Source organism: Alternaria infectoria, assembly GCF_024043175.1.
Source record: "Alternaria infectoria strain BMP 0036 chromosome Unknown scaffold_3, whole genome shotgun sequence".
NCBI classification, from domain to species: Eukaryota; Fungi; Ascomycota; class Dothideomycetes; order Pleosporales; family Pleosporaceae; genus Alternaria; species Alternaria infectoria.
The window spans coordinates 992,275-1,008,824 of NW_026250692.1; the positions used below are offsets into that span (position 1 = coordinate 992,275).

Sequence of the window (16,550 nt, forward strand, 5' to 3'; positions counted from 1 at the left end):
GATGGAGTTCCATGTCTGCAGTGGTCTGATAGCGAACTTGAAGTACGAAGCTTGCAGTATCCGACACTGAAGGCTAGCTAGTCCGATGCGAAGCGATAGGTGCTCGAGGAGGCGACATCCACGTGCAAAGTACTCCAACCCTGGAGTGAGATTATTCGTATTCTCATTCCTATCTTCAGAGATTGCACCAAGGGCCAGTATCAGAAATGCTAGGCATGTTGATGCACTAGGGTGCTCAAAGCCACTTGAGTCTGCCTGTTCAAGCGCACTGACGCAGGTTCGTTGATCGAAGATAGGTGTCCACCGAAGGAAGTTTTCCACAAAAGATTGTTGGAGTCGTCGGCACGTTCGTCGGGATAGATCCACTGGGCATGAGATGACTGCGTCACACTGATCTGCCAGTTGTTCACCGGCTAAGATCTCATCATCGTAAAAGTCAGCTGTGTAGTCCCAGCTCTCCACATGGATGTAAGAAGGTGCGTTAAAAGTAGTGAGGCTAGGCCTCGGAGTTTTTCCTTCGGTGCTTGTCTGTCGATAAGCAAAGTCATACGATACTGGTGTACCAACTGATGGAACAGACATGGTGGAGTTGTTGATCGTTTCAATTGCCATTCGATTGGCGCTCGAGTGTCGTGATCTGGACTCTGGAGGAGGGTGCATATCGCTATGAGTAGACGTGTTGGGTGAGAGTGCTGTAGAACCAGGCGCATATTGATTCGTAGATTCTAGCTTGGCTTCAACCTGTGCCAGTCGTCTTTCAATGCTTGACCAGGCCTCTGACGGGGGGCCGACTGGTTTTGTGCGGTCGCCGACTGTTGGCTTTCGGTAGGTGCACTCAATTCCGAGCTCAGTACAGAAACCACAAGACTGCAAATGTCAACAAAAGCATATGTGAATGCAACTTTGTCTGACCAACCGGCTTCTGGGCGTCACAGCGTGTCTTCCGAAATCTACATACGTTGCACTACAAGCTATGAGTAGCTAATCTCGGTAATCAGGGGTAGTGTTGCTCACAGCTATCGCTATACGTTTTCTGGGGTAATTCTCGACGACTGTCAGACTGCCCGCTGGGCTGGTAGACGGGCGGCCCTCGTCAAGTGGAAGTCGTGATTGGTCAGATCCGGGAGATTCGCCATGCTTCCGTTTTTCGGCCATGACAGCAGTCAAGATCGGAGATTGATGTAGTCAGCGAGCAAACTGCATGGTGCGGGTGGGTCGCGCTTTCATAGGAAATGGTCGTCTGGAGTGGATGATTCGGCTGGCGGGTGCCGTCCCGTGTGGAGACCCCGCATCCTTGTGTCGCCTGCTGGTTTGAGCAAGTAACCTGCATGGGACTTATCCTACGCAGATGACAGGCCAAGGTCGAGACATGTGCTAGGTGGTTATTACACGATAATGTACATGGTTGAAATCTCATACGGCAGCCCGTGCCATGGTCTCTTTAGCCTCCTTTTCTTTCTTGCGCGCTTCACGTTCCGCCTTGCGCATAGCTCGCAGATCCGGCGGCTTCTCAATGCTGAATCTAGCTCTTAGCGCGTCGATATCCGTCTCCAGCTCTTCCTCCCAGTAGATGTTGATTACATCGTCACTTTGTGCGCCGTTGCGTGTAGCCCACGGCCCATAGACGTCCCAGAAACGTCTCCATTCAGCCTTCTTCAGGGTGAAAGCGCTAAAAACAGCCAAGCCAGTCATAGGTAGGCCGGTATTGGCGAATTCGAATGCCTTGAGAGCGACCTCGCCTTCACGGAAGACGGGTAGTCCAACCAAGGCATGGTAGAAGTCGTGGCATTCGCGATACCGCTGCATGACATATGCACACTCCTCGTCATCTATGTACTGTACTGGCGCTCGTGTGTCTGGCGAGACGCCCTCGCGGTCAAGCCATGCCGCGTATGCATAGCCCAATGTGTTCGGAGGGAGCTTGCGGAGGCGTGGAATGTCGAGCGAGGTAGACGTTAAGCGTGGTCGGTCGCGTAGTATTCGTCGGCCCGTTGGATTTAGAAGCATGCGATCACGGAGCTTGTAGATGAAGTAGGGTTGCGCGGTAGCTTCGCCAAAGGATGCAATGAGGTCTGGCTTGTGTGAGCAGCGAACCATGAAATTGAGACTCTGGATCGTGTCTACCTCCTCTTCGCGGGTCCAGGAAACTTCCAAGACCCGAGCCGATTGCCAGCCCTAACCTTTCCGTACGCGTCAATGGTATGTGACCCTCATAATTCGGCGGAGGGCGATTGAGGACGGAAAAACAGCGTGTTGATTGCGCGAATGATGACGCTTGGAAGATTGAGTCCGACGCCAGCTTTTGAAGCCGACATGTTCGCACTCTTCTCGCCATTTACGCGTTTTGGGGAGGGTTGCGGACAGCGTAGGTTTGATGGTTCTCATCTGGTTCGAGCCGATATCATGACGCGATTCTTATCGATACGCCACATGCACCAGCCACGCCAAAGTATTAGCAGATGACTCTTTGTCCAACTTCCGGACTTGTCAGCTGCAACATCTTCGATTGCTTTTTCAATAAACGAGATTTTACTTTGCAGTGGATAGGCTTCCGTTCAAGGTAGCTCACCAAATTCTTCGGATCCTGACCCTACAAAGAACAACTTCAAATCAAGATACTGTGTATCCGCTTCTGGAAGGAACCTTCGGTACGATGATTGACTGTCTCAACCAATGAGATATCAACAGTTCTAACAGATGTGAGATTTAGGATCAAAGGAGTACTTTCGGCCTTTAGGCTATCAGCATCATCCACCGCAGCCATGACCGCAGCACTAGACCCCGGCGAACAACATACCCAATTCGTCGACTGGGCCACATCCAACGGCGTTGAAATCGATGGAATAGCCCCAGCACGCTTCAGCGGTAGAGGGATGGGCATCGTAGCCGCAAAAGATATCAAAGTCAGTCCAACCCACCATAGCCACCCTCACTCAAACCCCTCAACTAAATCATCAAGAAAGGAGACAAGTTAGTCCACGTCTCCAACAAATCTCTCGTCCATGTGGCCCTCCCTTCAATCCAAGCCTTCAAACTCCCCGAAAACGCCACCGTCCATGGAAAACTCGCCGCCTCCCTCTCCCTATGGTACAGCGGCCAGGAACCACACGGCTACCAACTCTGGCAAGACGTCTGGCCCACACAACAAGACTTCGCATCAACCATGCCATTTCACTACCCCGTATCACTCCAGTCCCTCCTACCACCAGCCTGCAAAACGCTCCTCACCAAACAGCGCTCCAACCTAGAAAAAGACTGGTCAACACTCTCACCGCACCTTCCCCCCGCCATCACAAAGTCACTCTACACATACACCTGGCTGATAGTAAACACCCGAACCTTTTACTGGGAATATCCAGACCTGCCCAACGCCCACCCCAGCCTACCCAAACGACGTGCAAAACTAACAGCAGACGACTGCTACTGCATGTGCCCGCTAATCGACTACTTCAACCACTCTGACAACGGATGCCATCCCGAACACAACAGCCACGGTTACTCTGTGACAGCCGACCGATCGTATTCTGCGGGCGAGGAAGTCTTTGTCACGTATGGGTCTCACACAAGCGACTTTCTGCTCGTGGAGTACGGTTTCATCCTTGAGGAAAACGTTCATGATACGCTGCCTTTGGATCACTTGTTGCTGCCTTTGCTGGATAAGCAGCAGGTGGATGCGCTGAAGGAGGATGGCTTTCATGGGGACTACACGTTATTCGGTGCGGGTAAAGAGGAGATTGTGTGCTATAGGACGCAAGCTGTGCTTCGGCTGTTGGTGCTAGATTCGAGGAGGTATTCGGCGTTTGTGTCGGGGGATGATGATGGAGTAAGGGATCAGGCCAGGCTGAATAAGTACCTAGCGGATGTGTTGACTAAGTATTCGAGGGAGATAGTGGATACGCTGGAAGAGGTAGAGCAGCTGGACTTGGGCGAAGGGGGAGATGAGGTTGCGGAAGGCCAGAGGGAGACGGTGGTGAGACGGTGGAAACAGATACGGGGCATCGTCAACAAAGCCATCGATGCACTTTCTTCGTAGAAACGTGTGGCACAGATTCGGTGTCTCAGAGCCCTTGTGGTTCAATCCTCAATCTGTAACATATATGTCATAATCATTGAGCTGTGGATACCAAGAGTTCTACTAAGAAGCCTGTTGACCTTTTACGCTTTCAAGACACGCTACTAAACAAATGTTCACCTGTCACCTATGCCACGCTACCCACCACCAATGCTGCAACACCCTCTTCCTCGCTCCTTACATCAATCTTCATGGTCACACCAGTCTTGGCACTGAAGGCCATCCGTACCGTAGCAGCAACCTTGCCACCTGTGATAGTCTTGCCGTAAAGCTTGAGAGTATGGGTTGATGTCGACAAAGCGACATCCGTACCTTCGAGAGGCTGGAGGGATAGAGTTTTGGTGAGTTGTTCGGTTGCATCTGTAACGCGTCAGTCATTCGTTCGTCATTAGTGATAGCTCGCAACTTTGTTGACGTACCAGTTATGCTCTTCATGTTACCCAACTGCAGTGTTTCAGTCGCCGAATCGCCATTCGACTGTTCCCAGACATTATCAAAACTGCCTGCATATGCGGGAACAACGTAGTCAGCACCAGTGAGGTACAGATCCTCAACCTGGTACTCATCTGGATACCCATCACCTTCTTCTGGCTCGTTTGTGCTCGGGTCGATTTCCTTGCTGGTGAACTTGAGTACGTTGGTAAAGCTGGCGGCGATAAACTGCGACTCGGTCTCCAGGCGCTTGAAGGATACGTAGACTGTACCAGGCTCGTTGGTGACGAGCTTTGGCGCTGGGATGACAAACTCTTCTTCTAATTGCACGTCACCATCGTCTTCCGGTGTAACAACCATCTCGACATCCATCAATACCGTGTCCTCAAGAGTGTTCTTGATGTCGTATTGAATGACAATGTGATCCTTGAAGATGTGCTTAATGGCAGTGACGACGTATTCGGTCTCGGATTCTGTGAGCTCGACGACATCGCTTGACTTGAGGACGCCGCCATGCGCAGCCAGTTCTGGAATCTTTTGTAGTTCCGTAGCATATTTCTGCGCGTTCGATGCTGCGTTTGCGGCGGCATCAGCACCTGCTTTCGAGGGTGCCTTGGTTGCACTGGGTGCTTTGAGGGTTGGGGTGGCGCCTTCAGTTTTCTTGGTAAGGTCTGCCGCATCTGCTTGCTCGCGCGAGACTGTGGGGATCTTGGTGATGTCGAAGGCTGTCTCAAAGGTGTCGCGGGAATCTGAACTGACGTACATAGCCAGCTGATGCTCAAGAACAGGAAGAGAGAACATGGAGTCGTTACGGATGAAGTTAACAGCCATGTCGTCGTCCTCCTGGTCCATCAAACGAAGACTGAGCGCAGCGCGATCACGGACCTCGTCATCAACATCGTCCAGACACCTTGTGAGGAGGACGTGGACAGACTTCTTGATTTCGGGGTCCTTTTGTCCGACGCCGAACTTGGACAGAGCAGAGGTCGCCGCAGCCCGAACGATCGCATTCTCCAGGACTACGCGGTTGTAGATGTAACGGATGTATTTGGTGGGGTGCGGTGTTGAAGGACCTTCACGTCCAAGTACGAATAGAATCCTGACGGCGAGCTTTGTGAATTCACAATCCTCGATGAACTCGCAAAGTGTAGCAAGCGCATCTTCCTTGGCCTCAGGTACGAAGCGAATAAGGTCCATAATAGCCTCGACAACGGATCGCTTGAACTCGTAGCCGCCTTCGTCACGCAGAATGCCGCTGAGGAAAGCAAGGAAGCCGGACTGCTTCGCCTTGAACTTCAGTGCCAATGTTCGGACAGCTTCTACAATGGTGACCTTGAACTCGTCGGTGATCTCAGCCATGAAGCCAGTGATCTGCTTCATCAACCTGTCAACTGAAGACTCGTTCCCCGTTTTGAGGAGTGTGGTAATGGCGAAGGTTGCGATGCTACGGTTCGAGTTGGTGATGAGCGATTCGATATCCTGGTTGCATGAGCGAACGGCGTCGGGCTTGAAGGAAGCCATTTGCGACAGAATACGGAGGGCGGCAAACTTGGTGACGGCGCGAGGGGATGTGAGGAAGAGCTGGAGAACATGGACGGCTTGTACGAGCTCGGCATCGGTAACGTCGCGCATGTCGCAGATGGCCTTTGCAGCCTCGAAGTTGACCATCTCCGACTTGTGGCGCAACCAGCCGTCAAGGAGTTGCATCATAGGCTGTAAAAGTTGTTAGTATATATCCTTCGGAGGAGATGATGTAGCTCACCTTTCGCAGGTTTGGGTCCTCCTCGGCGAGCTTAGCGGCTAATCTGACCAGCAAGACAGTAGCAGCAGGGCTCTTGACGACACCAGCAGCAGAGTACTGCTGCACCATCTTAACCAAGCTCATCCTGTCACCGGCGCGCATCTGGTATAAGAGACCAATGGCATGGTACTGTGTCATATAGTTTGTGCTGGCCTGGAGAGTGGTATGTGAGCCCCCTCCAAACCCTCCCAAGAACCCACCGCCCGACTTGCTTCCTGACGCGGCCTCGGCGGCTTCTGACTGCCATCTTCGGACGACATCCTTTGCGACTGGGAGGAGGTGGTACGAGGAGACGAGGGCGGCGGAGGAGACTGAGGGGTTCTTGTCGACTATGCACGTCTTGACGAGACGCTCGATGGCCTGGACGGTGGAGGCGTCGATGACACGGCAGAGAGCGCGGATGGCGTTGGGGCGGTATACGACGTCGCTGCCGACGGAGGTGTCCTTCATGATAGAAGAAGTGACCATGATGACATCGTCGGCGGAGCCAGCGAGCTCCTTGATGACCAGGTAGACCATCTGGCGGAGCGAGGCATCCTTGTTCTGGAACAGCTTGGAGATGCCAAAGAAGAGGGTCGTGGCTTCCTGGCGCCCCCAGCTCTCGCCGGTGAAGAGCAGCAGCGCCAGCTTGGTCAGGATCACTCTACATTTCCTGGGCGAGATGGGGCTCTGGTTGAATACTCGTGCTGGACAGCGTCAGCGTCCCCCGCCAACCTCTGGCGCATGCGGGAGGTGCCCTACCTTCTTGGAAGACGGACGTCTTGTCGATCTGGGCGACTCCGCCGGCGTCCTCGTGCTTCTTGTCCATGGTGTCGTGGTGCAGCTCCGCGTGCTAGCTCGCGGTGTGTGTATAAACTGGTCCCGCTCTTCCTCCGCCTAACGTGGCCTCTTGCGACGGGGGGTGCAAACGTGTCCAAGTGCGGCCTTGCAATTGGAATTGGTGGGCGAGGAGACGTGGACGGGTCGGGGCGAGGTCGCAATGGTGTTTGCCTGGCCGTCTGGAATTGGCGACGTTGAAGATGCCCTCGACCAGCGCGAGCAAGTGCACCTGCAGGGATGTCGGCGTGTGGGCTGCTCTTGCATGTTCCAGGGCTTGGCGCTCGGAATGCGCAACTCAATGCGGTGCGGGTATTCAAGGCTCTGCCGCGCAAGATATACCCAACAATCCATTCACTCACTGTCCTCCTCTCTTCTTGCCCACTTGAACATACGACCATGGCAGCCTCAATCCCACGATCGCGATGTCTCTTCTCTTCCTCCACATTAAAAGCTGTCCCTCGCTCAAGGACGCCGCTTAGAACTTTTGCCACGACCTCCGACACGCCGCAAACCGCAGTACCAGAAGCCCCCACAAAGCGGTCACGACCACCGACGTCCTTCAGCGATACATTGAATGCCGGTCCATCGTTTGGCGATTTCGTCAACCCCGAGGCGCCCCTCTCCCCGGCCGAAGCATATGAGATCAAGACGGTGCAGGTGGGCCCGGAAGGCCGCAAGAAGACCATCACACGACTTCCAGAGTGGCTGAGGACGCCGATACCCTCAAACGCAAACCAAAACTACAAGCAGATCAAGAAAGACTTGCGCGGGCTGAATCTAGCCACGGTTTGTGAGGAAGCAAGATGTCCCAATATCTCAGACTGCTGGGGCGGAAGTTCCAAGAGTGCGGCAACGGCGACCATAATGCTCATGGGAGACACATGTACACGAGGCTGTCGATTCTGCGCCGTAAAGACGTCCAAAGCACCTCCACCACTGGATCCCCACGAACCAGAGAACACCGCTGAAGCGCTGCGGAGGTGGGGGCTGGGCTACGTCGTCATCACCGTGGTTGATCGCGATGATCTCGTGGATTCCGGAGCGCATCACATTGCCGAAACCATTATGAAGATCAAGCAAAAGAACCCGACGCAGCTTGTTGAACTGCTGGGTGGAGACTACGGAGGCAATCTGGAGATGGCCAAGGTAGTCGCACGGAGTGGTGTCGATGTCTTTGCGCACAATATCGAAACAACCGAGCGCCTCACACCGTTTGTCCGCGACAGGAGAGCCAAGTTCAGGCAGAGTCTGGATGTGTTGAGATCAGCCAAGGAGGCGCGCCCTGAGCTCATCACCAAGACCAGCATGATGCTGGGCTTGGGCGAGACGGATGAGGACCTCTGGCATGCGTTGAGGGGTACGTTCATACAACCTGATGTACCATGAGACTAAACTGACGTATGCACAGAACTCCGCGCAAACAACGTCGACGTCGTGACCTTTGGCCAATACATGCGCCCCACCAAGCGCCACATGGCCGTCCACGACTACGTCACACCCGACAAATTCGAACTCTGGCGCCAGCGCGCCCTCGACATGGGTTTCCTATACTGCGCCTCCGGCCCACTCGTACGCTCAAGTTACAAAGCCGGTGAGGCCTTTATCGAGAACGTACTGAAGAAGCGGAGGATGGGCAATGCAGGAAAGAGCGAAGTCGCAGATCTCAGTGTCGCAGAAGAGACTAGCAAGACATTGTAAATATGTAGATATATGGGAATAAGTCATCGCTTTCATGCGACTTCGGGATTACCTCAACTCGATCCCGAGTAGAAGTCTGCTTCAACCAGGCTGTCCAATGTACAACACCTCTTCTGACCACATAAACTGTTTGACAGCATTTAATTCATGCGACGCCGCAACAAGCGTCGAGAAACAACGCGTCTTTGCGCTTCTTATGATCAACACTACAAAAGATCGGCAAGTAAGGAAGATTTCATACGCGTATACATGTATAGACCATTACAAAAGGTCTCTTGTGTAACAACCCACACCTCTCCAACCTCCCAGACGCCGTTCGGTGAGACATCGCGCAAAAGAGTAAATAAACGACCGTCATATGTACAGAAAACCCTTGCGTGTACACCCAACCAAAAAGTGCAACTAGTACCGAGAAAAACAAATACAGTTCCCACTAAGCCGTCCCCTAGCGCCTGACAGTCTCCCGACAACGCGCAGACGTCCGTCCATCCAGTCTCAAGATCGACGAGACAACGCAGGTATGCGCCTAGTTGTTCGGCATGCCAGCGCGTAGATTCTCATATTTGCTCACCGGGTAGCTGAGTAGATTCTTGGTTTGATCTAGAGCACCGATGCCGCCAATATTCTTGACAAACTATATCGACGTGTCAGCCATTTCCTCTTTCACCAGTCCACACCGAGATAGAAAGCCTGAAATCGAAAATACGTACCGTGGAGATCAAACTCTGGTCGCCTTTCTTGTCACTCGAGCTCTCCCACCACATACCACCACCCAGTCCTCTCTCTCGGATGTACGCGGTCTTCTTGGCAATGACTTGAGGTGTGTCGTAGCTAACCATGAACCTTTTGGTGGGGTCGTAGCACCAGCTAGCAATAACGCTGTCGTCGTAATTTTCTTGACAGCCAGCAACGGGAAGCTTGCTGTAGTCGAAAACGCCATTTTCCCAGGTACCGGGGCCGATACCTGAGAAGGGCTTCCCGGGCCCATCAGTGTTTTCGAAAGAGCGGCCGTAAAGGGGCATGCCTAGGACGATGTTGTTAGGGTTAATACCCGCGGCGATGTAGTCGTCAACTGCTTTCTTCGTACTAAAGGGGGTACTGGTGGGATTGGAAGAGGAGGGGTTCACGTTGGCCTGGTGGCCGGCGTTGGCGTCCCAGGATCCGGCGTAGTCGTAGGCCATCTAGCACTTGGTGTTAGCAGTCGGTGTGACTTGATGAGTCGAAAGTACTGACCAAGTTCCAGAAGTCAAGATACTGGTCCATTGCCTTCAGCTTCATTTTGTTGTAATTGGTAGGGCCTGCAGGTGAAGCAACCGTGAGGAGTAATTTCTGGCCAGGCGCATGGTTCTTAGAGTATTCGGTAAGAGCGCGACGAGTCTCCTGTAGAAGTAGGACCATGTCTTCTGCCTGTGCATCATTGGTAGGATATTCCCAATCGATGTCGAGGCCATCGAAACCAACATCCTGTAAGATCTGAACGGCGCTGCTCGCGAATTTGGCCCGACCTTCGGGGGTGGACGCAGGCTGGGCGAAGTGGGCAGAGTAAGTCCAGCCACCGATCGATAGGAGTACCTTCAACTTGGGGTTGCTCTTCTTTTGAAGATACAACTGCTTGGCGCATCCATACATGTTGGTACCCACATCGTTCCACGAGTCAGTCGCATAATGCTTGTCAACGTCAGACCAAGCATCTGTCAAAAAGACTTCGCCGGTATCCCGAACATCGGCAAAGGCATAGAGGACATGGGTGAGCTCTTGTGCAGGAAGGTCTTGAGGATTGAAGTTGCGACCATAAATAGCCTGCAAGCGATGTCAGATGTAGATCTTCCGCATTTGAGCCAGCCGACTAACCCAATTGACAAAGTAAGCAACGTTCTTGTAGCCTGATGCGCTTGAACTAGTAGTCATGGTGTCGTTGGTACCACGCGGGATCGCGTTGGCTTGTACAATGGTGGAGATGGAGAGTAACGATGTTACTCCCGCGAGCATGTTGGCGGCGCGCATCCTTATGATGTCGCTAGTGGCGCGCTATGTTGTGCTACGTGGCTGTGGCGCGGGCTAGTGCAGGTACGAACGCGGCTTCGGTTGAGTGCCGAAAGCTCAAATGTGTATAGAAACTGAGGAAAAGGAGTATTGGCGGTGTGAATAGACGGCCAGAGAACGCGTTTTTATATTCGAAAGAATGACTGGATATCAACTTTGTCGAAGGGGCGTTGACTGAAGGTGTGCGTCAAAGAGCGTAAAGGAGGGTCACTCGACCACGCAACAACCAAGGAGTAGGGGAGGAACAGTTAGCGAATGCTACGGAAGCTCTCTGAAAGGAATGTGACAGTGGGAGAAAGAAGGAGGGCATGAGACCTAGTAAAGACTAGGACTCAAGGGTACATATCTTCATCCACGCGCGCCTACCATGATGCAAGCGCGGCATGGGCAATAAGGCTGTTTGCGCATACATATTTGACAAGATACGTCAGTCCCCAGATCTAGAAGACTTATGGAGTGTGCCTTTGATCGACCAGGTACAGACGGCTACGATCTGGGAACGACGGTTAAAGGCCTCTAGGGCGAACTGCTTGAAGCTCTGACTAGTCGGGTCGTAGACAAGAGCGATAGGTGAACTCGGACGCTCGGTACAGGAATACACTTCGTAGCTCCATCGGGCATAGAACGTATGACTCCAACGAAAGCCACAGTACTGACTGGCGATACTTCTCCATCCCCATCCAGTGGATAATGTGGAACAGAACTACAGCTCGTTAGTCGCTCAGAAAGGACATTTGGAAGGTCCTCGGGTGGTAAGAGATTTCAAGGGTCTTGTTGTGATAGCGCTCCCTGGGAGTGTGTAGCGTGAAACTCCTGTACTGCTCGTTGGTCAGTCTCGGCGTGTCATGGATGTGTAACGTCAAAATACAACATAGCATCAGGATGCTTTGCGACCCCTTACCGCTTCCTACGCGCCTCATTTAAGACAGCATAGTTTCTTGGGGAAGCCCACGGGTGAAACCATGCATTGGCACATGAATGCATATTTCCAGTGCCGGGTGGAAAGCGAGCGCAGGAGATATGATGATGTACTCGAGTAGGGTGCATGCGGTAGATACCACCTGAGCTGGGACGGGAAATTAGGTGTCTGCACTACAGACAGTGTGGACGGAGGACTCGACCTTCAGGCTGTAGGAGACTATGATCAACTCAACTTGAGTATCTCGTGGGTGATATTATGTCTCCACTTCTTGCGTGCGCGTGCGTGTGTCAAGCCGTCGGACATTGTAGTCGCTTAGGCCGAGCAAAGATACTGTGAGAAGTGCAATAGCGCCAGGTAGAAATAGACGGTGAGTTGACCGCAGCGTATCGTAGAGACGGAGCGGGGACTGAAGCCGCACGAGGAAAGGGTGCTTGACGGGAAGGATGGCATGCGGGACGGACGGGTGGCCGCATTAAGCCGCGGTGCATACGCGAGGGATGAGCAGATACAGAAGGAAACCCGGCCTGGATGCAGCGACCTTGTAGTTTGCCAATCTGCGAAGAGATAGGCGTCAAGCGCTCCAAAGAAGCCCTTTCTCGACACATTTTCGCGTGCAATCAGAAGGATTTACCCACGTTCGTGCACTTGTGATTAGAGACACGCGGTGCTTTGCTGGGGTTGTTGCAGATCAGAGAAGCGCTATAGCGATAGTACGGCCCATGTCTTGATAACGAGTTAGAGCTGCCGGGGTCAGTACGCACGTCGCGATGTATCATGGCTGCGACTGTAACCTCGGAAGCAGGATGGCCAGGCCGCTGCCCGCCGATCCGATCCCCCACGGATGGCAGGGCTGAGTGCTCGACGCACATGAGTATGTAGTGACGGCGAATAGAAAGCGTGAGTTGGAGCGTGGAGTGTGTAGAGATGGTGATATTCGATGAGAAAGAAGCGTGGTCGTTCAAAAGGCGGAAAGATGGCTCGTGTGACCAGTCGTTCAAGTGGCATGGCCAGTGCACGTTCAGCACTGCACTGTAGTATCTTCACACCACTTCAAGATGACAGCGCGACAGAACCAGGTCAATGAAACGTCCACTATTTGCCCGCACAATCGTCATGAACCCAGAGCATAGTGTTAGGACAGCATCAGGTTGCGGGTTCACGCTTTCAGAAGTGGACATGCGCATGTATATCATTCTTCATAGGGAAAGGGTTGATGCAAACGATGAAGATGAACGACTTGCTATCAAAGGGTATCATAACAACAATCAACGCCGTGCTTAGCATATCCGAGACCACTAGACACTTGTAGGGACCATGATATCTAGTGAGAACCTCTCTTATTCATGCCCGTAGTCTCCGGACTAAGCCATTTAGAGGCCCCACGGCCTTTCTGCTCAAGACGGCATCTCTCACCCCATCTCTTGTTCTACACACAGCCCTCTCGACCCTACCGTCTTTAGTAATGGCCATGACTGCTGTCCGTCTGTCAGACCAGACAACGGTAACCTGCCTAATCGCAGCATCGGCCTCGATGTCTAGGATGCGTGCGCTCCCAAAATCGGCATCGTCTTGCTCGATATCCGAACTGGCCTCGTCGTCGCTTACAAAAGCGTTCAGAATCTTTCCAGTGGATGCGAAACCGTCGTTTTCACTATCCTGTCTCGGTTGTGCCAGACCAGCATCCTTCCGTAGTTCTTCCACCGCGTTGACGCGCAGATGCCAGCTCACGAGTTCCTTCCTCAGCAGTCTTCCGAATCGCACGAGATCTTGCTCTGGGTCGTTCTCTTCGTCTTTGCCGCTCGCAGGTAGCCACTTGTCCGACAGGTGCTGCAGAGGTATACATGGTGGAACGGTGTGCTTGTGTATCTTCATGATTCTCTTGTCGTATTTTTGTTTGACGCTCAGCAAGACATGGTACGTCTCGACAAATCTGCCTCCCAGTGCTACGTCTATGCTGACGCCGAGGATGTTGCCGTCATTCAGCGCATGCGGGTCGGGATCTTTGACTTTGTATGCAGTCACGCCGGCGCAGGCGCGGTAGACGTTCTCGAGGTTACGTTTTGACTGCCGTGTGATGACATCATTGGCATCATTCGCGGGTTTGTTGTTTGTGTTGGTGCTTTGAAGGCGCGCTGCGAGGTGGGGTTGCGACAGCAGGACGGAGGATAGGTTCGCACGGTGGGCACGGAGTGTCGCTAGTCGGGTATGAAGATCGCTAATGTCTTCGTCGAGCTGTTCGGTAGTCTCCATGGTGAAGCAGTGGATTATCACGGAGGCGCATCGATGTCCAGGTCGAAACGCGTAGAGCGCGCTAACACGTGACTAAGCGTCGAGCAGGGGTGGCCGGAGGTGGGATGGAAGCCCGCGACCCGCCTAGTGCTCCGCCCTCGAGCTCGAGACTAGAGGACACGGTTCCGTATCCGCCCAGTAATTCAAAGCCGGTGGCCATCGTTACTGCATACTGTTACCTGGCTGCTAACACGTTTCTTGTCATTCACTAGTCGCTTTCTAAACTTCGGACGCAACCCAGAGTCTGCGTCTTCTTTCCTACGCTTCGCCAATCTCAGTCCCGGACTTCAGCCACCTATCACCCGCGCGACTCCTATTACCTACCCACTTGTCCAACTCCACCACCAAAACCCCTCCTCATCGGACGCACACCACCGACGCACCCAAATGAGCAAACGCGCTTCGCGATCCAAGAACCGCGGCTCTGTACTACGTGAGCAGAGCTCCACCGACTCACTGCAGGAGAAGAAGAACGGAAATGCAAATTCCACGGCCATGAACAGCGCCATGTTGGAACATCGGCGCAAGCATTCGTCCTTTGACAGCAATTCGCCATCGACTCAGGCTGCATCCCTCATGGGCAACTCCAACTTTTCGCTCGATGACGATGTCCCCAAGCTGGGCCAAGAAGACGAAGGGACGTCGAAAGGCTTCTTCGAGCTGTCCAAGAAGGACCAGAGCAATTTTCTCCTCCTCGTGCTGCTGTACTTCCTGCAGGGCATACCCATGGGCCTGGCACACGGCTCTGTGCCATTCCTGCTCAAACACAACGTGTCCTACGCTGCCATTGGTGTCTTCTCGCTCGCAGCCTACCCGTACTCGCTGAAACTTCTATGGAGTCCAATCGTGGACGCGGTATGGTCACCAAAAGTCGGACGCCGGAAGAGTTGGATCTTACCCATTCAGACCATCTCTGGCTTCTCCATGATCTGGCTGGGCAAGAACATCAACCGCATGATGAAGGAGGCGGGCGAGACCGACAGCGGGGTTTGGACTTTCACATGGTGGTGGTTTGCGCTTGTATTCCTTTGCGCCACTCAGGACATCGCTGTGGATGGTAAGGCATTGCAACTCCCAAAACTGATATGCGCAAAGCTAATTGCGAATAGGCTGGGCGCTGACCCTTCTCTCCAAGGAGAACCTCGCATACGCATCGACTGCGCAAACCGTCGGCCTGACCGCAGGCCAGTTCCTTTCCTACACCGTCTTCCTGGCCTTCAATTCCAAAGACTTTGCGAACAAGTGGTTCCGCAGCACTCCTGCAGACACCGGCATCATGGAGCTTGATGGCTACTTGAGCTTCTGGGGGTGGGCATACCTGATAGTCACTCTTGGACTGGCAGTCATGAAACGCGAAGACCGCGATAAGAACGGCGATGGCATCAGCGAGGTTTACCGTACCATGTGGGGCATCTTGAAGTTGAAGAACATTCAAAGCTTCATCATCATCCACCTCATCGCCAAGATCGGGTTCCAGGCCAACGATGCTGTCACAAGTCTGAAGCTCCTAGACAAGGGCCTCAAGCAGGAGCAGCTGTCTCTCGTCATTCTCGTAGACTTTCCCGTCGAGGTCTTCCTGGGCTACTACATCGGAAAATGGTGCCAGACCTACCCGCCGATGCACATCTGGTGTTGGTCCTTCATCGGCCGCCTGGTGGCTGCTGGATTCGCGCAGTTTGTAGTGTCCATCTTCCCGGCTGGAGGAGCATCATCTGGTTTCCTGATGCTGGTCATCGCTGAGCATGTGCTGTCGACCTTTATGAATACGGTCATGTTCGTCGCAGTCAGCGCGTTCCACGCAAAGATCTCTGATCCGCTCATCGGTGGTACCTACATGACGCTGCTCGCTACGTAAGTTCCATTCCCCTGCTCTCTCTCTCTACGTATTACTAACAACATTATAGCGTCTCAAACCTCGGCGGTACATTCCCACGCTACTTTGTCCTCAAAGCCGTCGACATGTTCACTTCGGCAACCTGCATACCACCTACGGATGTTCCCAAGGCAGATCTTTTGAAGGGGCCACTTATCACACAGGCCTTCTCTTGCTCCGTAGAGGCAGAGAAGCATCGCTGCCAGGCAGGCGGGGGTGTCTGCAACGTCACGAGTGACGGATACTATATTGTGAATATTCTGTGTATTGTGATTGGTGTAGTGACGTTCTGGGGCTACATCAAACCTGCCGTTATGCGCATACAGGCGTTGCCGCTAAGGGCATGGAGGATCGCTGGATAGGTAGATGACCTACGAAGTGTACGATATAGATGCAAAGCTTGAATTTAGATGAAGGCACATTGCGCGGCTATAGGCTGCTGATAAAAAACTTTTGGACCCAGAAATATGGCAACAATCCGTCTCCAAGCCGCTTGCGCACGTATGTGCCGCGCTCGCGCGTTCTCCCGTGACCAGGCGTGCTGATCGGCCAATAGTGGGTGGCCTGATGCACCAGTGTAAGCCACGCCGTCTGGAGCGCA

General features: G+C 53.2%; 7 protein-coding genes across 7 annotated transcripts; 3 read left to right on the forward strand and 4 right to left on the reverse strand.

Moving 5' to 3' along the window:
• Positions 1-1,413: 1,413 nt before the first annotated feature.
• On the reverse strand, positions 1,414-2,335 carry COQ4 (Ubiquinone biosynthesis protein; the record flags this gene model as incomplete). The annotated part of the gene is made up of 2 exons (XM_051493968.1): positions 1,414-2,072; positions 2,125-2,335. The coding sequence occupies 2 exons, from the start codon at positions 2,333-2,335 to the stop codon at positions 1,414-1,416; spliced, it is 870 nt and encodes a 289-aa protein (XP_051355647.1).
• A 427-nt stretch (positions 2,336-2,762) lies between these two features.
• J4E92_002566 (uncharacterized protein) lies at positions 2,763-4,033 on the forward strand (the record flags this gene model as incomplete). Its single annotated transcript, XM_051493969.1, has 2 exons — positions 2,763-2,903; positions 2,960-4,033. The coding sequence occupies 2 exons, from the start codon at positions 2,763-2,765 to the stop codon at positions 4,031-4,033; spliced, it is 1,215 nt and encodes a 404-aa protein (XP_051355648.1).
• A 166-nt stretch (positions 4,034-4,199) lies between these two features.
• On the reverse strand, positions 4,200-7,113 carry J4E92_002567 (uncharacterized protein; the record flags this gene model as incomplete). The annotated part of the gene is made up of 4 exons (XM_051493970.1): positions 4,200-4,432; positions 4,492-6,217; positions 6,267-6,991; positions 7,047-7,113. The coding sequence occupies 4 exons, from the start codon at positions 7,111-7,113 to the stop codon at positions 4,200-4,202; spliced, it is 2,751 nt and encodes a 916-aa protein (XP_051355649.1).
• A 407-nt stretch (positions 7,114-7,520) lies between these two features.
• On the forward strand, positions 7,521-8,822 carry J4E92_002568 (uncharacterized protein; the record flags this gene model as incomplete). Its single annotated transcript, XM_051493971.1, has 2 exons — positions 7,521-8,481; positions 8,533-8,822. The coding sequence occupies 2 exons, from the start codon at positions 7,521-7,523 to the stop codon at positions 8,820-8,822; spliced, it is 1,251 nt and encodes a 416-aa protein (XP_051355650.1).
• Positions 8,823-9,348: 526 nt separating this feature from the next.
• CHIB1 (Endochitinase B1) lies at positions 9,349-10,811 on the reverse strand (the record flags this gene model as incomplete). Its single annotated transcript, XM_051493972.1, has 4 exons — positions 9,349-9,456; positions 9,533-10,003; positions 10,056-10,622; positions 10,674-10,811. 4 exons carry the CDS (start codon positions 10,809-10,811, stop codon positions 9,349-9,351), a joined length of 1,284 nt encoding a protein of 427 aa, XP_051355651.1.
• Positions 10,812-13,128: 2,317 nt separating this feature from the next.
• Positions 13,129-14,037, reverse strand: J4E92_002570 (uncharacterized protein; the record flags this gene model as incomplete). Its single annotated transcript, XM_051493973.1, has 1 exon — positions 13,129-14,037. One exon carries the CDS (start codon positions 14,035-14,037, stop codon positions 13,129-13,131), a length of 909 nt encoding a protein of 302 aa, XP_051355652.1.
• Positions 14,038-14,463: 426 nt separating this feature from the next.
• On the forward strand, positions 14,464-16,311 carry J4E92_002571 (uncharacterized protein; the record flags this gene model as incomplete). The annotated part of the gene is made up of 3 exons (XM_051493974.1): positions 14,464-15,133; positions 15,186-15,927; positions 15,981-16,311. The coding sequence occupies 3 exons, from the start codon at positions 14,464-14,466 to the stop codon at positions 16,309-16,311; spliced, it is 1,743 nt and encodes a 580-aa protein (XP_051355653.1).
• Between the last annotated feature and the right edge of the window lie 239 nt (positions 16,312-16,550).